This window comes from Lepidochelys olivacea (genome assembly GCF_965140295.1).
Source record: "Lepidochelys olivacea isolate rLepOli2 genome assembly, chromosome: 6".
Lineage (NCBI taxonomy): Eukaryota > Metazoa > Chordata > Testudines > Cheloniidae > Lepidochelys > Lepidochelys olivacea.
In genome coordinates this window covers 55,106,197-55,129,304 of record NC_140416.1, presented here as the reverse complement: position 1 = coordinate 55,129,304, position 23,108 = coordinate 55,106,197, and the positions used below count along the sequence as shown (strand labels likewise).

The window sequence follows — 23,108 nt, the reverse complement described above, 5'->3', positions numbered from 1 at the left end:
CTATGAAGCAGGAAGACAGTGTTTAAAGAAAGGGGGCATTGGACTCAAGAACAGGAGTTCCAGGATTCCACACTCAGCTCTGCTGCTTACTCACTGTGCTATCTTGAGCATCCCAGTTCCCCTCTTTCTTGGTTTCCCCATCTCTAAAATGGAAATACTTACCCTACCTATCTCAGTAAGGTACTGAGGGGGTTAATAATAAATGCAGGTATTACATTCGTAACACATGTACGGGCACTAAGACAATATGTAATTTCCAACATGACCAATTTCACAGAGTTACGTAAAACATGGGTTAACATATCTGCCTCATGATACAGCTCTGTGGTCCGACTCCTAATATCGGTCACCAGTGAACGCAAGTGGCAGAAAAGTAAGCAAAATACAAATCTCTCCTACACAGAGGCAATCTGAGTCCCCGATTAATGTTATATATTTACAGAGCACCTTTCTGCCTAACAATCAGGTGTGATGATCTCATACATTGAGAATTTTAGCTCTGGGGATGTAACTGTAGGGAAAAATGGGATTCCTAATAAATTCCTATGTAACTTAAAATGTATTCTCATAATAGATTATCCAGGGCAGAGGTGCCCAAAGATGGATCATGACACAGCTTCAGGTGATCCTCCGGCACAACTGCATTCTTTAACTCCACGTGACCTGTGTAATTTAAGTACAAGCTATATAAATGTAATGTTTTGACCTGTATATGTTAGACAGAATATAGAAAAAAACTATTTAAAAAAAAAAGAAGCTGCAACATGTTAAGTTTAATTCTCAAGAGTATAATAGTGCATTTCACTGCAAGATAACCTAGCAGCATATATGCAGTCTGCCATTCACAACTCTAAAAAAAAAATGGCAAGCAGTACTGCAATCTGACATGGATCACTTTATTTTTCAAAAATGAGAAGGGTGCACTAGGAGAAGAAAATGAAAGTCCTGGACCACCTACAACTACACAAAATGAACCGGCCGAAAAAAATAAAGTGGTAAGAACATATGACGACACACACACAAAGCTTGGATTCTCCTTTACCGGATTGGATGAATACCTGTTGCATTAGTGTGTTATAATATAACTTATTTTATATTTTTATATATGATTATTTTCTAACTAGTAGAGAGTAGGGTGGGGTCTTTACTTACACAGCACATAAATTCAGATTTCTAAAAAAATTGAAAATATAGTGTTCAAAGTTGGACAACTATTTTGTTTTAAAATCAACACCACACACTTTTTAAACAATTTTGTTAACATTGTTGTTGCTTATTGTTCAGTTTTATACAAAACTGTTTTTTCCCTTTTTGACCACCACATTTTGCCCTCAACATTTTTTAAAATTGTAGTTTCACTACAACTGTTTTGTTTCAAAGATCCTGAAGCATTTCTTTCAGTGCATATTGCTAGAGATTTCTATCATTACAATTGTTTACACTAAAATGAAAAGGAAACATGTACACTGGCTATTTACAGTGTTATAGTTTATATGTAGGTAATAATTAAAATTAATAATTTTCCTCAAGAAGTGTTAGTAGTGGGCCGCAGTGCCTATTGCAATGGCACTGGTGGACCTCAGGGAAAAAAGTTTGGGAATCCCTGATCCAGGGGACCAGACAGCTTGGAGTGGGGGACATTAATGGGATAGGGAGTCTTTCTACTTCAGTTTAAGTTGGAAGTGACAAAGTCTCACCTACCAATGGCTGTTTGACGGCCCATGTGAAAAGGGTCACAAGCAGCCTGTTCATTTCATAGTGAATGATGCCCATATCACTAAGAATAGTGCCTAGGTCAATGGGGCCCTCACTGGATCCTATAGGCACTTCTGCAGTAGAAGCAGAACCACCACAGTTGCTCCCAATTCACTGTGTCAGTGGAAAAACCAAGGATTGAATGGGTCAGAGATTAACTAACCCCTCTCACACAGAGCTGTGGTCCCCCCAGACCACGAGTGAGTCACTGGTGCAGCAGCATAATCCTCCCTTCTACCCAGGCTGCTCCTGTTTTGTGACTAGATTGCAGCCCTGAAAACTAAAGTTAAGCCAGAATAAACTTCACAGAAAATTTTGAATACCCAGATTTCTGCATTTCTAGTTGTTTCGGTACTTTTAGAATTTTGAGTTGTGCTATGTAGTGCTTTTAAAAACCATTACCAGAATCAAGAATTTAGCAATAATCTTGCCACTCAAAGACTAAGTGGTGATGCACAACGTAAGTGATTGATGAGTTAGTCCTACAATTTTCCAAATACTTTCCAAAGAGCATGCAGAGGATTTTTAACCACGTGACTGTTCCCTCATTAAAACCTTGCAACTGGACACAAATTCTGAAGGGGTGCAAAGAAGATTAGGTTATGCCTGCTCTTGCCTTGGTGTAGAACTCCTGCTTGTGTGCACAGCAGCATTGTTAAGGTAAATCCCCACTTAGCTGTCCAAATATGCAGGCAGCCAAGACCGTAAGATCAGTATTATATAATGTTAGGAGAACACAACTTGGATGCCTACTAGGTTAAAAATCCTGCTCCCTGCACAGACATTGCACACCCAGCACATTCCTTCAGTTCCATAACTGAGGAACCCCTGCCCCCCCAACAAAAATCTGTCCACCCAGTCCCTCTCCTCCCAGAAGCAGCCAAAGTATACTTCCCTAAGACTCTGGGGGGGTGGGGGGGGGGGAGAACAGGAAGAGGATAAGGGTTTGTGTATAAGTACACACACACAGAACGGCTGAAAGCTAGAGAGAGGGTGTTGATTATTGCTGTCATATAGCTCTGAGGTTTCAGGGACTTATACAGAGTAACTGGGAAAAAGGAGTTTCCCCAAAGTGAAACATGCACCAGCCACAGCTGCTTTACATAATCTGGCATCTTGTATGTTATGAGATTTTTCTAAAACCCATAGCACCTTCTCACATGGTCAGAAATGAGATTCCAAAGGCTGCAACTGAGCTGGTGACATGAACAAGGTAACTTCTGCACGGAACTGGTTTTGAGCAAAGTTAGAAGAATTGAAAGTCCAGACTTAGGGGTAGCATACAGAATTTTTACTGTGCAGAGACATTTAGAGTAGCAAGATCAGCTAGACCCACACAAATAAAGTAATACCTCAAACATTCTAGCACTTAGGAAGAAACTCTCTCCCTCCCCCGCCCATCCTTAAAGCAACATATCTTTAAAGTATGTGATAAATGTTACTTTCAATGGAAGGGTGAATTAATTTGGGGCGGATACTTTTACCATTATTCTCCACTGGAGCACAGAATATTGGAAGACACAGTTTTTCAGGGCCAAGATCTGTCCTTTACCAGCTGCTTTTTAACACAGCTGAGCGATGTTTAAGGGCACCCAGATTCTCACAAATTAAGCACTAAAACAATCCTGCACTGGCCCCTGATGATTAACTAGCTATGACATAGCAGGTCTTTCCCATCTCTAACACCTAGGATTCTATATGCTGGGTCTAAGGCCAGCTACAAATTTGAAGCATTTCCAGACCAGTGGAACAGGAATGGATTTCTAATTAAGAGGTGCAGCACTGGCATTACATACCAACACCTTTCAAAAGCTGAGCCAGACAACAACAACAAGATTACGCCCATCTGCAGGCTTCCCGGCACGATCCAAGCTTTTCCAGTTTTTTCAGACTATAAACAGTCTTTAGAGGTTGGTCTGTAGTTTGTATAGTGGGGAGCACAGGGCATGCCCTTCAATTATGTCAAAAAGTAGACATTTATATACTGTTTCAACTGCCCTCATTTCAGAATGGATCACAAAACTGGTCAAAACACAAAACACAGTTAATGGCCAATGACTTAGAGAAAACTAAGACAGCACTTAAAACCACCACACACAAAACTCATAAGTGCCTAAGGTAAAGAATTCCTCTTTTCACTTCCTATTCAGAGACATCATGACTCAGAGTAGAGAAAAGGCTTGTCTACTATTGCAAGTACAGGTCAGCACCCCACTGCTTGTTCTAACTACCATCAGGGAGAATATATAACTATGGAGATGAAACACATGAGGTGGTGCACTTCTCTGCTGCTGTAGCACACGTTGTTTGTGGACCACTAATGTTTGGGAAGAGTCCACCCCTACTGAAGCAGTAAGTGGCAGAATGACGTAAAAGGCACGCACAGCTTGGTCTCTACAGCAATGAAGTACATACCCACAACAAAATACACGCAGCCCATGTGTTAAATAGCACATTGCGCAACCATCCCCAGTTCACTGACATAACAAGAAGCAGATCACGCTTCTTGCTGACATGTGACGACGTTAAAGGGAAACCTGTGCTGTTTTCACTGGTTCTGGTCTCAGAATGACCCAAATACCCATGTAAGGGGGCTAAGATGCGTCTCACTACTCACTCGCGCAGGGCCCCCGGGCAGACTGGTGACCGGCAACCCAGACGCACCGATCCCAGAGCAGCAGAAGACAGCAACCAAATGAACACGCAGCCAGGCCTCTCTTACCTAACGCCCCTGTCCTGGGGACCAGGGCCCTGCAGCCTAGCAAAGGCAGCAGCAGTCGAGGCTCAACGTAGCCGGGAAGGGGCAACAAAATCGGGAACCGTTCCCCAAACGGCAGCGGGAGGACTGGCGGGGCTGGGGGCCGCTACCAGCCCCTCCCGAGCCCACCTTCGCGGGTACGGGCGGCACACGTGCCGCAGGGGAGGGGCTCCGCTCGGAGGCACCAGCCGCGTAGCTAATGCATCGGACTCCCCGCCCCCCTGGGGCCGCTGCCCGGGGCGCCCAGCCCGGGAGCCTCCGTCTCCCCCTCGGGAGCCGGGGAGGGCGGGAGGCAGCCCGCGAGCCGGGGCGCCCGCTCCCCCCGCTTACCGCCAGCGGTTGATGCCCACGGCGGAGGAGGCGGCGAACCAGGGGTCCAGGATGTAGATACATCGGACGGAGCTGGCGTCCCGCAGCGCGGCCTGCAGCGCCGGGTTGTCGTGGAGCCGGAGCCCCCGGCGGAACCAGTGGACGGAGCGCGCCAGGCCGGGCGGACTCGAGCCAGCAGCCGCCATCTCTGCCGCGCGGCTTCTCCAGACCCCGACTCCCGCCCCACCCACGCGCCCAGGCCGCCTCCGGCGCCCCGCCCACATCGCCCGTCATTGGCCGGGGAGTCCATTAGGCAAACCCTCAGCGGCACGTTCCTGCCGCGTGCCGAGGGGGCGTGGCTGCGGCGAGTCGGGGGTTGCGCCGATGGGTCAGGAGGAGAATAGAGAACCCCGCGGCGCCCAGTGACCGCCACCGCTCGGCTGCACGAGCCCCGAGCCTGCGCCCCTCCGCTCAGCACCGTTCACACTGCAGACTCCTGGCGGGCTGCCCCGGCGCCGCTACACGGCGAGAGTGGCCTTGCCGCCCCCAGGGATGCCACTCGTTCCTAGGCCCCAAACCTCATGAGATTTACAGAGAGCCACACGCAGGGAATTGTGGGTCGCTGCCTTCAGGGTTGAAGGTTTCAAGCTAATCTCAAGGACTGAATTTTTTTTAAGGAAAGATTCAATCCTGTTCACATGATTTCGGGGTCAAGGGCTTTAAGAAAAAGACTATCTCAAGTCTGATCTTAAAATCACGAGAGTTGGCAACACTGTTTTTAAAACCCAGTGTTCTGTCTAATTTGCCTCCCATCCCCCTCGTTCCTCAGTGACCTCTGTGAGCAGTGCTAACAAAGTGTAGCTGTGTCCACAACTTGTGGGAAATCCAGGTGAGACACACACCTGACTAGAGCCAAAAGCGTTATTCAGGCTGAGAAATCCTTCTCCGAGCGCAGTGATTTTCAACCTTTTTTTATTTGCAGACCCCTAAACAATTTCAAACGCAGGTGCAGACCCCTTTGGAGATCTTAGACATAGTCTGTAGACCCTCGGGGGTCCGCAGACCACAGGTTGAAAACCACTGTCCTGTGAATCCCAGGGAAATTGGTCCTGTGATGCATAGAGGGCAACTATGGGGGATACAGATGATGGGGGATTCCCAACACAGCACTCTTTAGGAGGACAGACTATCTGCTTAGTGACTGCACAACCACTATTATCTGACAGGTTTCAGAGTAGCAGCTGTGGTAGTCTGTATTCGCAAAAAGAAAAGGAGTACTTGTGGCACCTTGTTAGTCTCTAAGGTGCCACAAATATACTCCTTTTCTTTTTACTATTATCTGAGGCACGCAAGAAGCACCCAGAATCTGTATGGTGACATGGTGCTGGTTGCTTGAGACCATACTACTAGAACAATTCCTTGCAGAATACAGGAGTGAGTCCTATCCATACACACAGCAGCGAATATGCATGGAGGGAGAAGGGTAATGTCCTTCATGCAGCCACATCTGAGCTCAGTGCTGAAAATCTCAGCAATTCCACTGATACGAGACCTCATCACTTAACAAACATGAAACTATGGCTCTCAGAACGTGATTACAGGCCAACAAGTCTGAGGGGAGAGGCTACGCCTACAATGACAATTCAGTGTCAGGTTCAGAGACAGGCAATAGTGAAAGGCCAGGACTGCTACCATGCTGAAGCAAGTAGAAGGAATATAGGGTCTCCCTGTGTACTAGGAGCACTGCAGAAACCACTATTTATCTTGCACACTTTGCCAGCTCTGCAGACCAAAACAGTCCCCAAGGTTCCAATCCACACTTTTATTAAACAAGTTTGACAATCACAGGTCGGTATTTGCAACCTAAAATGTATCCCAGTAGAAAAATTAATTAACAGAGACCATGGAAAAAAATTCATCCCCGGACCAAAAAAAATGAGGCCTTCAATGAGGCAACTGTGATTCAGAACTCCAGTGAGGTTTAGGCTCCTGGAATCAGGAACAATTCACCCAGCAAGAGGAGGAGTGGAGAAAAGAGAGAGAGAAAAAAAATGTCCTACTGCTTTCATAATAATGGCCTGGTACTCTTTGGGACTTTTTAGGGCACAGCGGGATAGATCACACCAGCTCTCGCCATGCCCCACTTTAGTAATCCTTGGAAGGTGAAGGAGCTCAAAGGTTAGATAAAGCTGAAACAGTATTTAGTAGGGAGGAAGAATCGATGTCTGAATCAAGATGAGAAAAAGGTAGCTCTGCTGTAGCCACAATGGCACTTGAATGAGACAGGGTGGTACACAGAGGTTTCTGTGCTAATCAGACTCTTAAGTGGGAGCCTGGATATGAATTCAGCCCAACTGCATTCACCCCTCCTCTGGGATTTCTTGGTAAAAGAGTTGCAACTTCTCAGTTAGTTCTTGGTGCAGCTGAATTATGGCATTTTCCATGCTCAAGCATCAGTTTTCATGCAGTTGGCACCCCTTCTAGTGAGGATCACCAGGTAAGGCAACCATTGAGGGGCAGAGAGCAATACACCCTGAAACTGGCCTAATTATGAGAGCATTATTGCCAGAAAGGCAACTCTGTCCCTAATACAGAAGGCCAATGAGAAATGTCTTGAATTCCCCAATTCATTATTATGGGGTACACTCTCCAGAACAGCAAATGGTTCAGAAACCCACAAGAAAAGAGAGCCAGCTACTCTTTCACCAAGGCAGAATCCCAGGTACCCAGTAAAGGAAGGACCCAGCAATATTATGTGAAAGGGCCAGCACCACTCCCCTGCCCAAACACAAGGAATGTTGCTAGCTTTTGGAAGTTTGATAAAAATCCTTTCCCATCCTTTTAGTCATTTATTGGACAAGCAAACCCCTTGGGCGTGGCAGAAAAACATAGTTAACATACAACCTTGAAGGATCCACACCAGGAAATACTGTGTTCTTGGACAGGCAATTTAGAGGTCCCAGAACTGTTGGTGAGGGGATTTCCAAGTGTATATTGCAATGGTGTAGGAACAGGAAGGACATCCATTTTCATTTATAATTAAAGCTAGGTTATGTCACAGAGGTCACGGAAGTCACGGATTCCGTAACTTCCGGAGACCTCTATGACATTTTCTGCCTCAGCCCAGGGTGGTGGGGCCAGAGCTATCAGCCGCCGTGTCTCCCCGCCCCTGCAGCCCTCAGCTGCCGGGGGGAGGGCTTGGCCCTCAGGCGGCAGGTGCTGTCCCCCTTCCCTACAGCAGTGCTCAGGCTCTCGTTCTCCATCCCCACACCCAGGCTTCAATCATCCCCTATTTGCCCTCCCATTATTTTTAGTAAAAGTCACAGACAGGTCGTAGGTTTCCGTATATTTGTGTTTATTGCCCACGACCTGTCTGTGACTTTTACTAAAAATAACTGTGACAAAATCTTAACCTTACTTATAATAGGAGGCAGGAGTAGCCTGGAAAGTCTGGCTACCTGCCCCTCCCCTACATTTAGATGCAAGATCTCACCACTTCAATTCATGGCTAATCTAGAAGTAGCCATTATCTGTTCCCAGTTACACACACCAAATGCCCTTTTCCCTCTCCATCACCAGGGGAGCAGCTCGGTGTCCATATGGTGTTTAAATGGTAACAGCAGTTTAAAGAAGCCCCAGTACTGACAGAAGGTTCCCCTAATACACCCTCGTCCCATCAACAAATGCCTTCTCCTGTTCAAGAAACAGGGTGAAATCCAAAGGAAGTAACATTCTCCTCCCCATCACAATTTTAGTAAACACACTGTATACACGGGACACCTTTGGTTTCACTCTCGACACCCCTTCCTATGCACTGCATAGTTCAATGTTTTCCTGCCCTGAAGGTTTCTGATCCTGGCTTCTTTCCCATTGAAGCTCCACTCCATAGGCACAGCAGCAGAGGTGCAGACTGGAGCTGGCCTAGACGCCAGTCTCATTTTTCTCGCCTGTTTTTGGAGTGGATTCCTCCTGTGCCTTCTTCATCTCCAGCCCTTTCACCCACGTGTAGGCAAAGGAGCCTCCCAAAACCATCATGTTGCTCGTCCACCACAGGAAGCTTTTGGTCTCCTCATAGTAGCAGACAGCCAGCACTGTCTGGGCACAGGCCTTGGCCGTCCCAGACACATTGTGGGTGAGTGGGCTGGTGAACTTGATCTGGAGTCCCGTCACGTAACCGATTGCAAAGCCGAGCACTCCTCCCAGGGTCATCATGCCCCAGAAACCAGGGTTCCCCAGCTTGTCAAAATGGTAGAGGGTGTGGAACTCACCAAGCAGCAGCATGAGGGGCAAGAATAGAACACAAGCATTCATATTGTTGTAGAAGGTCAGGCGCCAGATGCTGCCATCCACGGCGGGCAGCACTTTCTTGGTGTAGATGGCATTGAGTGAGACACAGAGACTTGCCAGGATCCCAAAGATTACGCCGACCCATGACAGAGTGCCCTCTGCTCCCTCTTGGTCTATTCCCAGCCAGAACCCACCTGCAACCATACAGAATTAGTGACATACTGAAAGGGAATTAGAGACACCAGAGATCCAAACACTACACACACTCCCTTAAAAAAATCCATTGCTAGTTGCTTTTAAATGGGTCTGTGACTCTTTCTCCCCTCCACCTTATATGGAGGAAGATGACCCGAGTGCAGCACCAAGGTTAAGGTTCTCCTCTTTGGGTTTTTGTTTGTTTGTTTTGTTTTTATAATCTTTACAATCTCAGGAATGTCAAATCTTGTCTTTACTGGTTTTGTCTGAGGTTTTTTTTTAATGCTTAAGAACTGAAAACTCCCTAAGAAGTAAACCAGTCTAACTAAAACTTCTATCAGTTGCTCAACTTTCACTCTCTTGGCTCTAGGGCTGTCATTATTTCTCTACTTTTCCAGTCACTAGAGAGTCTTCCAGCCTAGAGAGAAACCAAATTTCTAAAGTTAAAAAAAAGGGGACATACTTTACAAGACAAACAAAAAACAAAACAAACATCTCCAAAAACCTCCCAGGCTCTTTTTCTCCATAAATTGGGGGCCAGAGGGGCGGAAAGGGGAAGGAGGAAAGGTATAAGCTCAACTATTTTTTCTTTGAAGGTCACCTTTGAAGTTCATCCACTTTTGAGCTGTTGCAAGACATCAAACTGGACACACAGGTATAGCCAGACTCAACAGGCTCTACTCACCTATAATGACCCCACAGGTTATCAGGGCATACAGAGAGGTGCTTTGCTTGAGGAGCAGATAGGAGAGCAGGACATTGAAGACAGTGGTGAGCGAGCGCCCCACGTTGTAGAAGGCCACACCAACATATTTGAGGCACAGGTTGTTGAAGGTGATCATGCTGATGAAGACCACAGAGAGGGGGAGGATGCTGCGGGACGCCTTGAGGTCCATGCGGATGGAGGGGAAGTCCAGGTAGCCCAGTGGGCAGCAGGAGGCCAGCAGGCTGAGGGCCTTGCAGAAGAAGACAGTGACAGCACACTGATAGAAGGTGACAAAGAGCGGGGTGTCGAGGCGCAGCGAGGGGCTGTCCAGGAGGTACTTGTTGAGGAAGACCATGGTGATGGAGATGAACCAGTAGAGAGAGACTACCAAGGCGATCTGGACAGCCTTCAACAGGAAGGGGGTCTCCCTGCTGCTGCTGCCACCCTCCTCCTGCTGCAGCAGGGAGTCAGAGGAGCCGCTCAGAGCCATCCTGAGGATCCCAGAGCGCTTTAGCTGCGTCCTGTTCATGACAGAGGTGCAGAGGGGGGGGAAGCAGAGAAGCTGGGGTCAGTCAGGCAGAGCGGGATCCCGGCCCGGAGAGGGGCAGCCCCCCTGCGCTGCTGGGACCGAGTGCGCCCCTGTGCGCTGCAGCGCAGCGGGGACACACCGTGGGGCGCGGGGTCGCACAGGCGGAGGCTGGAGCCAGGGACCTGTGGGCGGAGCCGCGCTCACTTCCTCACCCGCCCCAGCGCTCGGCTCCGCCCACACAGGCGCTGCGCCGTGGTAACAGCTTAAAGGGGACGTGTCCTGCCAGAGCCAGGTCCCTGGCTCAGGCACCCACCGCCCTGCCCGGGGTCCCGGTCCCGGAGCCCCCCGCACTCTGATCTGTCGCTCACCTTCCTCCTGTGCAGGGGGCTCCTCCTGCTGCTGCTGCTGCTGCTGCTGCGAGCTGGCTTTCCGGATCGCTGTCGCTTCCTGATCCTGCACCTGCAGCCCCGCCTGCTACCCTGGGGCCCTTGATTCACGCCCCCCGGGGATGAGGCGTCACGCTCCCGTTCGCTGCTGCCCGCCTCCTCCCTCCCTCCCTCCCTTGGGGACACCTGCAAGTGCAGCCCGGCTCCCTCTCACCTGCCCAAGGGCACAATAACGTTTGGGTCGGAAACACGGCAAGGGCAAGGAAAGCCGTTTCCAGCGGGATTTTTTCCAATCCAAATTGTCTGTGATCGTTCCTGTCTTGCTAAAGCCCATTCATACAATCCCTTAATTTTGGGCCAGCCTTGAGCGTGACTTTTAAACCTAAGCAAGAACGTTTCCACTGAAATAATAAAAAAATTCTGAGCACAATCTGGCTAATGTTTAGGAATCATTAAGAAAGGGATAGAAAGTAAAACAGAAAATATCACAATCCTACTACAGAAATCCATGGGTGCAAACCCACTGAACTGTGACCAATTCTGCTTGCCCCATTTCAAAAAGGGTATAGCGCAGAGGTGAGCAAACTACGGGCTGCAAGCCAGATGCAGCCCGCGAGCCATTTTAAGCGGCCCCCTGCTCCAGTGCTCCTGCTAGGGTGCTGGGTCAGGGCTGCACCACGCAGCTTCTGGAAGCTGTGGCATGGCCCCACTCTGGCTCCTACATGCTCCAATGGGAGCTGCAGAGCTGTGCCTGCGGATGGGGCAGTGTGCAGAGCTGCCTGGCTGCGCCTCCGCATAGGAGCGGAGAAGGGACTTGCCACAGCTTCCAGGAGCCACTTGAGGTAAGCGCCGCTCGGAGCCTGCATCCCTTGCTCTCCTCATGCCCCAACACCCTGCCCCAGCCCTGATCCCCCTCCTGCTCTTCAAACCCCTCAATCCCAGCCCAGAGCACACTCCTACACCTGACTCCTCATCCCCATCCTCACCCCAGAGCCTGCACCGCAGAGCCTGCACCCCCTCCCACACTGCAACCCCAATTTTGTGAGCATTCATGGCCCACCATACAATTTCTATTCCCCGATGTGGCCCTCGGGCCAAAAAGTTTGCCCACCCCTGGTATAACGGAACTGGAAGAGGTTCAGAGACGGGCAACAAAGCTCATCAAGGGTATGGAATGGCTTTCATATGCAGAGACTAAAAAGATTAAGGCTGTTCAGTTTAGAAAAGAGATGACGAAGGGGGAAATATGATAGAGCTCTATAAAATCATGAATGGTGTGGAAAAAGGGAATGGTGAAATACAATACAATACAAAAAGCAGTGGTCACCCAATGAAATTAATAGACAGCAGGTTTAATACATAGAAGAGGAAGTACTTCTTTACACAGTGCACAGTTAACCTATGGAACTCATTGCCGTGTGATGTTGTGATGGCCAAAAGTATAATAGCATTCAAAAAAATACTAGATAAGTTCATGGAGGATAGGTCCATCAATGGCTATTAGCCAAGATGGTCAGAGCTGCAACCCCCTGCTTGGGACAACCCTAACCATCTGACTGCTAGAAGCCAGGAGGTGGATCCCTCCAATTGCCCTGTTCTGTAGACTCCCCCTGAAGCCCTGGTATTGCCACTGTCAGAGACAGAATACTGATAGGGTTGTCAATTTTGATAGGACGTATTCCTGCAGGTTTCATCACATGGTGTAATCTTTAATTCCTGGAGACATCAGAACAACCCTGGAGGGCTGGCAACCCTAGATAGGGTTAGATGGATCATTGGCCTGATCCAATATGGCAGTTCTTATGTTTCAGAGTAGCAGCCGTGTTAGTCTGTATTCGCAAAAAGAAAAGGAGTACTTGTGGCACCTTAGAGAGTGACCAATTTATTTTAGCATAAGCTTTCGTGAGCTACAGCTCACTTCATCGGATGCATAAAAGTGGAAAATGCAGTGAGGATGTTTTTATACATACAGATCATGAAAAAATGGGTGTTTATCACTTCAAAAGGTTTTCTCTCCCCCCACTCCACTCTCCTGCTGGTAATAGCTTATCTTATGTTCTAATGTTTGTAAAATATCTTACTCTTGGTGGAATTCTGCAATAAAAAAAATAAAAAATTATGCACACAATATTTTAAAATTCTGCATATTTTGTTTGTCAAAATAATACAATATAATCACACCAGTTTCAATTATTTTTGGTCATTTATTTCAAAATACCTGTCAGCAAGTCTGTCTGTAACAATACAGACAACAAAGAAGATTCAGGAAATGTTTTTTTGACAAATAGATTCCTTACTAGGCCTATTCATACAGAACTCTGAGTAATAATTCATTTAAACTACAATACAGAATGTATTTCCTGCACCCCTCAGAAGCAGTGCAAAGGCTTGGGGGAGTCAGGGGTAATGGAGAAGCTGAGGGAGAGGGAAATAAATTGCTGGGAAGGAGCCTGGGTGTGAACTTGGAGGATTGTTGGGTATGGGTGGGGAAAGTATGAACAGGTTTTTTTGGTGGGGAGGGAGAGCAGGGAGGAATTGTTAGGAAGCTTCCCCCATGGAGACCCTGGCTAACCCCTAGCCTCTCCCATTCAGTCAGGCACATCTGCCCCTGATCCCAGCTGTTCCTGCACCCCATGTGTCCTTTCGCCCGCATTCAGACACCTGCTCCCCCCATCCCCATGTGGCCCTGCACCCCCTCCCCTTTTCCCATGTATCTCTGTGCCCCCACTCAGCCACTCCCCTGTCCTTATGTGGCTCTGTACCCCCCTCTCCTGTCCCCATGTGTCTCTGTGCCCCCACTCAGCCACCCTCTGTCTCTAGGTGTCCCTGTACCCCCTTCCTGTGTCACCATGTGTCTTTGTGCCCCCACTCAGCCACTCCCCTGTCCCTATGTAGCTCTGCACCCCCCATCTCCATGTGTCTCTGTGCCCCCACTCAGCCACTGCCCTGTCTCTATGTAGCTCTGCACCCCCTCCCCCATCACCATGTGGCCCTGTATTTCCCTCCCCCCCGGCCCTGTGCCTCCACTCCCATTCAGCCCCTGCCCCAGTCTGTCCTCCCCCATTAACCCTTATGATCCCCTGTCTGACCCCTGCTCCCAGCATGCCACGCTGTTTGTCTCCCCATAGCCCCTGTCTCCTGACCTGGCCTTACAGGCACTGTGAAGAAGGCACGCTCTTTCTCTTCCCTAGCTGGCGGGGAGTTGCTGCTGCTGTGTTCTATTGCCACAGCGCCCTCTGGTGGGCAAAATCCGGAACTGCAGAAGTTATTTTCTGCTGGGAGCAGCTGCTGTTCTTGCACCACAGCACCCTCTGGTGGGCAAAAGCAGAACTGCAGCAACATTTCCACAAAAGCTTTTTTCTGTGCAAAAAATTAAAAATATGCACAGTTCATTAATTATGCACACTCACAATAATGCAGAATTCCCCCAGAAGTAATATCTGCTTGAAGGAGCCTGTTAGACCTACCCTCTCCATTCCCCCACCACGACAGTGCTATGGCTACACTTTGACAGCTGTTGGCTGCCTACCATGGTAATCTGCAAGATCCTGCAATTGGAACTGCACAGTCAATGGTCACACAAAGGAGGAGCTGATTACAGGATCAGTGCTAAAACCATTCTAGAAACTGGGCTCCTCACAGCTGCAATAAACCTCATTACTATTACCATTACATTGTGTTTTGCCTGGGAATCAAGTAGCATGGGTAAGAAAGAGTGACTCCTGTATATTTTTAGTGTCCCATGGGAATGGTGTGACCCATTTTGCAGCCTGGCTCCACTGACAGAGCAGCAACTCTGCTCTGACTGGCACCAAACTAAACTAAAAGGAGCTTTTCTCCTGGCCTGCTCTGATGAGTCAGATTTGTCATGTGATGCTAGAGAATAGAATAGAAAAACAGCAGTGTCTTCACAGGGATACACTGTAGGGGCTGTACCAATCATTCCCAGGTACTACCACAACAGAAAAAATAATTGTTAGAGAATGCTAGTGCCCAGACAAGGGCCTCTTGTTGGGCACTTTAGCTGTTGGACAGGGAGAAACAAATTGCCCCTTCCCCTCTCCCCATTATTGCTGTAGGAAGATATTACAGAAAAGGTGTCAAACTCCTATGGAGAGGGCTGAATTCCATTTCTAATTAGGGGCAGCCCTTACATACTCCCTTCAATCTACTGGGGAACTCCCATGGACATCAATGGGAGGTTTGCACAAAGATCAAGGGTCAAATATGGCTCACATCTACTAATTAAACATGTTGTTATTATTTCTTCAGACCTTATTGTCACATTCAGCATTGATCCTGAAAGCTGTTTCATCTTCAGAATACTTGCTGTTTCTGTTCTTTGTTGTTCTTCTTTCCCTCTTCAAAATGTCTTATTGTGAAAGATTTAAGAAGCTCAATCTATTTAGTCTATTCAAGAGATGCTTAAGAGGTGACTTGATCATGATCTATCAGTATCTACATGGGAAATACATGTCTGATAATAGACAGCTCTTTAATCTAACAGAAAAAGGGACAGAAAGACCCAGTAATAGAATGGTGAAGCTAGACAAATTCAGAAGTAAGTTGTCAATTTCTAACCGTGAGAATAATTAATCATGTGAATGACTTGAAGAATTCATCATGTCCTTTATCACTCAAAATCTTTAAATCAAGCTGCAATGTCTTTCTAAAAGTATATGCTCTCATTCAACCAGAAGGTATGGTCTTGATGCAGGAATTACTGGTAATATTCTATGGCCAGTATAATGCAGCCAGATAAGACTAGATGAGAGTTTTTTGGGGATTTAAAATCCATGAATCCATATCTTTCCCATTTCCCTGTCTTTTTGTTCTCTCCCTTTCTTCCCTCTGCATTTTCTTCCTTGCAGTTTCCACACCATAGGTGCCTCATTCCAATCCCTTCTCTATTCCATTTGCTAAAACAATCACAGATGAGATAGTTAATGCTGACATTTAAAGTGTCATCCTTAGGCTTGAGAATCAACATCCTAATGAGTTTTGTATGGGTGGGGGAGATCTGCAGACTCAAGAAGACAGTGCTGCATCAATCTGTACTTGCTTCACATTTGGAAGATTTTCTTTGCATTCACAAAGCCTGGAAACTTACTTTTAAATAAGAGATTAGATTCTGCAGAATCTGAATGTCATGTGGACAACAGAAATATATTAAGTGGACTGAGTGTTTGAAACCTTTGTACTACAGTCTATAGTTTGGGTCTTACCAAATTCACGGTCGTGAAAAACATGTCATGGACTGTGAAATCTGGTCTTGTGTGTACTTTTACACTATACTATATGGATTTCACAGGGGAAACCAGCGTTTCTCAAACTGGGGGTCACAACCCAAAAACAGGTTGTCGGGGGGTTGCAAGGTTATTGTAGGTGGGTCATGTTATTGCCACCTTTACTTCTATGCTACTTTCAGATCTGGATGGCTGGAGAGAGGTGGCTGCTGGCTGAGGGCCCAGCTCTGAAGGCAGCAATGCAGAAGTAAGGGTAGCAATACCGTACCATGCCATCCTTACTTCTGCGCTGCTGCTGGCAGTAGCGCTGCCTTCCAATCTGGGCTCCCGGCCAGCAGCTGCCACTCTCCAGCTTCCCAGCTCTGAAGGCAGCATCACTGCCAGCAGTAGTGCAGAAGTAAGGGTGGCAATACCACAAGCCCCCTACAAAAACCTTGGAAACTCCCACCACTACCCCTTTTTGGGTCAGGACCCCAACAGTTACAACACTGTGAAATTTCAAATTTAAATATCTGACATCATGAAATTGATTATTTTAAAAATCCTATGACAGTGAAACTGACTAAAATGCACCGTGAATTTGGTAGAGCCCTACCTATAGCACAAAAGATTTGGTGTAGGGGGTTGTGGCCGTCCCTCCCCATCAGTCTTGGAGGGACGGCCATACCCCCTCGCTGCTGCGCCTCTGTCTACTGGGGAAGTAGTGGTCTCTGAGGCCCTGGCCCTCTAGGCAGGGCCAAACAGTAAGTAGTCCAAGGCTCAGGCCAGGGAGGGTGGAGCACCAAACAGTCTAGGGGCCTCAGTACCCACCCCAGGCAGGAAGGAGCACCAAACAGTCTAGGGGCCTCTTTCCCTCCCCAGGTGGGGCAGAGCAACAAACAGTTTCTTGCCTGACATCCAGATTCAGGCATATGGCAGACAAACACCAGCCTCTTGGCCTAAGGTGGGGAGCTGCCACCCCAGGGGTGGGGTTGGCAACAGGGGGTAGGAGGACCTGGGCCCACCCTACTCCACTGGGTCCCAGCCCAGGGCTCTAACTGTAGCAGAGGGCTCTGCCACTTGGTCAGTGGGGATCTCACCGAAACACACTGACCAAGATTCTGGCCACACAATTGGACTATGGTCTGGTTTCCCTGGGCTACTTCCTACAACCCCCTTGCTGTGTACATATGTCTCATGGGAGTCTTCTGTCTCACCTAGGATATACTGCTAGTAGCAGTCCCAGCATCTCCTTGGCATTCTCATCAACTGGAAATCCCTTTGGCTCCTCAGAGCTGCAGAGTTCCCCTTCAGGTTCCCGCTCCAGCAGCAGGTGGGAGGTATCTGTCTTCTTCACCGCTCCAGCCCAACTGAGTTGCAGGGCCCACCTTTTATACTTCTTGTTCTGTCCCTCTGCTTCTGGTGGGGTGGGCATGGCTTTCCTGGCTTTGCTCACCAGAGGGTTAGAGGAGGTTCCTCCCTGTCAGTCTCAGAGGGAGGCCATGCTCCCTTGCTACATTTGGGGTTAATTAATAACAACTCCTATTGTGTTGAGACTGGTAAGTAAGAATAGAACAGAGGTCATCCTGTCATGGAACAGACTACATCAGAAGTGGCCAACCTGAGCCAGAATTTACAATGAACGTTGCCAAAGAGCCACAGTAATATGTCAGAAGCCCCCCATCTGCTACCCCCCTCCAGCTCCCAGTGCCTCCTACCCACCGGCAGCCCCACCAATCAGTGCCTCCCCTCCCTCCCCATGCCTCCCACCTGCCGCAATCAGCTGTTTCGCAGTGTGCAGGAGGCTCTGGTGGAGAGTGGGGAGGAGTGAGGGCATGGCAGGCATGGGGGAAGGGGTGGAGTGGGGGCAGGTTGTGGGGCAGAGCAGGGGGTTAAGCAGTGAGCACCCCCCAGCACACTGGAAAGTTGGCATCTGTAGCTCCAACCTCAGACTCAGTGCCTATGCAAGGAGCCACATATTAACCTCTAAAGAGCTGCATGCAGCTTCGGAGCCACAAGTTGCCATCCCTGGCCTACCTCTTCATTACGCAGGTTACAGCATCAAGGAAGTAACTGATAGGGCGGATATTTGTGGAACAGGTGCTGCTGCCCTCACTCAACATCCTGTGCTATTCAGAGTCAATGCAATCATGGCCCTGTGTGCTCAGTGATTCTGTAGGTGTGGATTTTACTGCAGGCTATTCTTTGCTGCAGATTTGTGCTCCAGAAACAAAGCCTCATTTAAAAAAAACAAGTTTCTAGTCTTTATAGTTGCATATAAAACCTTTCCAGTGGGACTTTGGAACTTATACAGTGATATTTACCTGCATCTTGGGCTAGCCTGAAAAAGATAGTTCCAAGGGGTGTGAACTGTCCCATTCTTTTCAATGGTGTGTTAACTTTGAAATCTAACCACACAGGTGTTGTTGCCAACACTGGTAAATATTCCACTGCTAATCATTCTGACACCCAGCAATGTGATTACTCACAATCCCAAACTGCTTCCACATGTACCAAAACCCAACTGTCCACTACTCATGAGCAAAAACCTCTGTCTTCCACCTGACAACTTCTAACAATAGTGATGCATTTTCAATACAGAGCTCTGCAGCATGTTGCAAATTGAAAATGTTGGAGCAGCATAAAATAAATTAAAATTAATATAAAATAGGGCTGTCAAGCAATTAAAAAACTAATCACGATTAATCATGCGACTAAAAATAATCGTGATTAATCGCACTGTTAATAATAGAATATCATTTATTTAAATATTTTGGATGTTTTCTACATTTTCAAATATATTGATTTCAATTGCAGCACCGAATACAAAGTGTACAGTGCTCACTTAATTTTTTATTACAAATATTTGCACTATAAAAGAAGAAATAGTATATTTCAATTCACATAATACAAGTACTGTAGTGCAATCTCTTTATAATGAAAGTTGAATTTACAAATGTAGAATTATGTACAAAAAATAACTGCATTCAAAAATAAAACAATGTAAAACTTTAGAACCTACAAGTCCACTCAGTCTTACTTCAGCCAATTGTTCAGACAAACAAGTTTGGTTACAATTTGCAGGAGATAATGCTGCCCATGTCTTGTTTACAATATCACCTGAAAGTGAGAACAGGCATTCACGTGGCACTCTTGTAGCCAGCATTGCAAAATATTTATGTGCCGGATGTGCTAAAGATTTATAGTCCCTTCATGCTTCAACCACCATTCCAGAAGGCAGGCATCCATGCTGATGACGGGTTCTGCTCGATAATGATCCAAAGCAGAGTGGACCGATGCATGTTCATTTTCATCATCTGAGTCAGATGCCACCAGCAGAAGGTTGATTTTCTTTTTTGGTAGTTCGGCTTCTGTAGTTTCCGCATTGGAGTGTTGCTCTTTTAAGACATCTGAAAGCATTCTCCACACCTCATCCCTCTCAGATTTTGGAAGGCACTTCAGATTCTTAAACCTTGGGTCGAGTGCTGTATCTATCCTTAGAAATCTCACATTGGTACTGTCAAGGTTCCTCCCCCACTCTGAACTCTAGGGTACAGATGTGGGGACCTGCATGAAAAACCTCCTAAGCTTATCTTTACCAGCTTAGGTCAAAACTTCCCCAAGGTACAAAATATTACACCCGTTATCCTTGGACTGGCCACTACCACCACCAAACTAATACTGGTTACTGGGGAAGAGCTGTTTGGACGCATCCTTCCCCCCAAAATACTTCCCAAAACCTTGCACCCCACTTCCTGGACAAGGTTTGGTAAAAAGCCTCACCAATTTGCCTAGGTGACTACAGACCCAGACCCTTGGATCTTAAGAACAATCCTCCCAACACTTGCACCCCCCCTTTCCTGGGAAATGTTGGATAAAAAGCCTCACCAATTTGCATAGGTGACCACAGACCCAAACCCTTGGATCTGAGAACAATGAAAAAGCATTCAGTGTTTTACAAGAAGACTTTTAATAAAAAATAGAAGTAAATAGAAATAAAGAAATCCCCCCTGTAAAATCAGGATGGTAGATATCTTACAGGGTAATTAGATTCAAAAACATAGAGAACCCCTCTAGGCAAAACCTTAAGTTACAAAAAAGATACACAGACAGAAATAGTTATTCTATTCAGCACAATTCTTTTCTCAGCCATTTAAAGAAATCATAATCTAACACATACCTAGCTAGATTACTTACTAAAAGTTCTAAGACTCCATTCCTGTTCTGTCCCTGGCCAAGACGACTACAGACAGACCCAGACCCTTTGTTTCTCTCCCTCCTCCCAGCTTTTGAAAGTATCTTGTCTCCTCATTGGTCATTTTGATCAGGTGCCAGCGAGGTTACCTTTAGCTTCTTAACCCTTTACAGGTGAGAGGAGCTTTCCCCTGGCCAGGAGGGATTTCAAAGGGGTTTACCCTTCCCTTTATATTTATGACAGGTACCTTCTTTGCGTTTTGTCAAATCTGCTGTGAAAGTGTTCTTAAAATGAACACGTGCTGGGTCATCAACCGAGTCATGAAATATATGGCAGAATGTAGGTAACAGAACAGGAGACATGCAATTCTCCCCCAAGGAGTTCAGTCACAAATTTAATTAACGTGTTATTTTTTTAATGAGCATCATCAGCATGGAAGCATGTCCTCTGGAATGGTCCTATTGGGATCCAGGAAGTGGGCGGGCGGAGCTCGTCCACTACGAAAGGAGCCCCCCCCAGCCTAAGGGGGAGATCCACAGGGCCTGGAGAGCCAACTAATTACGGGGGACAACTAATGAAAAACAGGGACGGGAGTGCGGTCAAAGGGTCAAACGAAGGGAACCGGACGGGGACACCGAGCAGAGAACCCCGGACAGCGCCCACCGCTCCTCAAAGGCGTCAAGGGAGTCGGTGGACGCCGCCCAGAGGAACTCCGCTCGGAGACGTGAACGGACAGAGGATCGGAAATAGGCCCCGCAGTCGCAGGAGACTCCATCGGCCAACCTCCTCACCCTGGTTTTATAGATGGCCGCTTTAGCCAGGGCCAGGAGGAGGTTGACCAGGAGGTCCCGCGACTTAGTGGGGCCACGGACAGGGAGTGCGTAGATGAGAAGGTGAGGAGAAAAGTGCAACCAAAACCGTAACAAAAGATTGGTGAGGAGCCGGAATAGGGGCTGCAACCTGGCGCACTCCAGATAGACGTGCGCCAGGGTTTCCCTCACGCCGCAAAAGGGGCAGGTGTCCGGAATCGGGGTGAACCGCGCCAAATACACGCCCGTGCTCACGGCCCCGTGAAGGAGCCGCCAACTGATATCCCCGGCGGGCCTCGGCACTAAGGTGGAATAGAGGCTGGCCCACCGGGGCTCCTCACCCTCTAGAGGTGGCAGAAGGTCCCGCCACTTTGTGTCAGGGCGGGACGCGAGGGTGAGGACATGAAGGGTGTGGAGCACGAGCGTGTAGAGATGTCGTTTTGGCGCGGTCTGGAACCGGACCGGCTGCAGCTCGCGGAGCCGGCTCACGGTGAAGGGGCGGGGGGGGCGGTCGGGTCCACGGGGCAGGGGCCCGATGAGAAGGTCCGGAGGGCCTGGGGTGGAGGGTGGGCGGGGCGCGCCCTCTCGCAGGACCCGGTCGAGGTAAACCCGAGCAGCGGGCGGTAAAGCGGCCCTCACCTCCTGAAGTACGCGCAGGGCAGTACGTGGTCTGGAGAGCCCCATGCGCTGAGCGAGCGTCAGGGGATCCAGCCAGTCTCCCCGGTCATAGTCCAGGAGGTCTCCGACTCTGGTGACTTCCGCCAGGACCAACCTCTGGCGCACCGAGGGGGACTCCGCCACCTGCACACGGAGCTGGGGGTTGTGTAGCAGGGGCTCCGCGAGGAGGTCTTCCCCCACGGAGGCCGCCACGGACCTGGTCGTGCGAACAGTTTCCAGGTCCGGAGGAGGTCCTGGTAGAAGACCGGCAGCCCGGAGAGGTCTCGCGGAAGACCCCTCGGGTGGAGATAAAAGGAGCTGCCGGTCATAGCGGAGCCCTCGGAGGCGGCGCAGGAAGGCGTGTGCCAATGCGCTCCACGCCGGACTACCTGCACCATAAAGGAGCCTCTGCAGGGCTTGGAGGCGGAAGACATGGACCTGAGTGCGGAGACACTTCAGGCCCTGCCCTCCCTCCTCCAGGGGCAGATGGAGAACCCCTGCAGAGACCCAGTGCAGTCCTGACCAAAAGAACTCCAGAATCAATTTCTGGAGGTTGGCCAGGAAATCCGGGGCCGGAACCAGGGTGTTGAGCCGGTACCAGAGCATGGACAGGACCAGTTGGTTGAGCACCAGTGCCCGGCCTCGAAAGGGCAGACACCGGAGCAGTCCTGTCCATCTCTGGAGCTGCTCCACCACCCTGCCCTCTAAACCGTGCCAGTTCTCCGGGGGAGACGGATGCATGGCAGAAAGGTAAACGCCGAGATAGAGCAGCGGACCCGCGCTCCACTGGATGGCTTGAAGCGTGGGTGGGAGGGAGCTCACCTGCCGCCAGTCCCCTACCACCAAGCCAGAGCTCTTGACCCGGGCGGAGGAGGCTGCCGAGTACACAGCCTGGCAAGCCTCCACCTGCGCCAAGTCGCCCGGGTCCTGGACCACGAGGAGTACATTGTCAGCATATGCTGACAGGACCAGCCGCAGCTCCGGCTCCCATAGCGCCAACCCCGTCAACCTCCTGCGTAGGAGACAGAGGAAGGGCTCGATCGCCAGAGCGTACAGCTGGCCCGAGAGAGGGCACCCCGCCGTACTCCTCGCCCGAAGCTGACCAGTTCAGTCAGGGTCCAGTTGAGCCTGACCAGACACTCTGCGGAGGCGTACAGCACCTGGAGAAAACCCACAAACTGGGGACCCAAGCCAAATGCTCGCAGAGCGCCCAGGAGATACCAGTGATCCACCCTGTTGAACGCCTTCTCCTGATCCAGGGACAGGAGGGCGAACGACAGACCGTCCCTACACCCGA

At 48.9% G+C, this 23,108-nt stretch overlaps 2 protein-coding genes across 3 annotated transcripts in view; both read right to left on the bottom strand.

Moving 5' to 3' along the window:
* The window catches only part of CRY2 (cryptochrome circadian regulator 2), a 37,166-nt gene extending 32,109 nt beyond the window's left edge, over positions 1–5,057 (bottom strand). The window contains exon 1 of the mRNA XM_084630479.1: positions 4,844–5,057. Within this exon, the coding sequence (XP_084486605.1) occupies positions 4,844–5,028 (185 nt within the window). The 5' untranslated portion in view covers positions 5,029–5,057. The remainder of the gene's footprint in view (positions 1–4,843) is intronic.
* A 1,572-nt stretch (positions 5,058–6,629) lies between these two features.
* SLC35C1 (solute carrier family 35 member C1) lies at positions 6,630–11,001 on the bottom strand. Of its 2 annotated transcripts, XM_084630606.1 has the most exons (3): positions 10,908–11,001; positions 9,990–10,531; positions 6,630–9,303 (listed from the first exon to the last, which is right to left on the bottom strand). In XM_084630606.1, the coding sequence occupies exons 2-3, from the start codon at positions 10,498–10,500 to the stop codon at positions 8,744–8,746; spliced, it is 1,071 nt and encodes a 356-aa protein (XP_084486732.1). In that variant the 5' UTR covers positions 10,501–10,531; positions 10,908–11,001; the 3' UTR covers positions 6,630–8,743. The 2 variants fall into 2 exon arrangements, with proteins under 2 accessions (XP_084486732.1, XP_084486731.1); XM_084630605.1 differs by lacking the exon at positions 10,908–11,001 and having other exon boundaries at positions 9,990–10,734.
* Between the last annotated feature and the right edge of the window lie 12,107 nt (positions 11,002–23,108).

Excerpts from the sequence above, each read along its gene's own strand:
- SLC35C1 (XM_084630605.1), bottom strand. The coding sequence starts at position 10,539 with ATGAACAGGACGCAGCTAAAGCGCTCTGGGATCCTCAGGATGGCTCTG. Across the intron at positions 9,304-9,989 it reads AACCTGTGGGGTCATTATAG|GTGGGTTCTGGCTGGGAATA; the intron begins GTGAGTAGAGCC and ends GTATGGTTGCAG.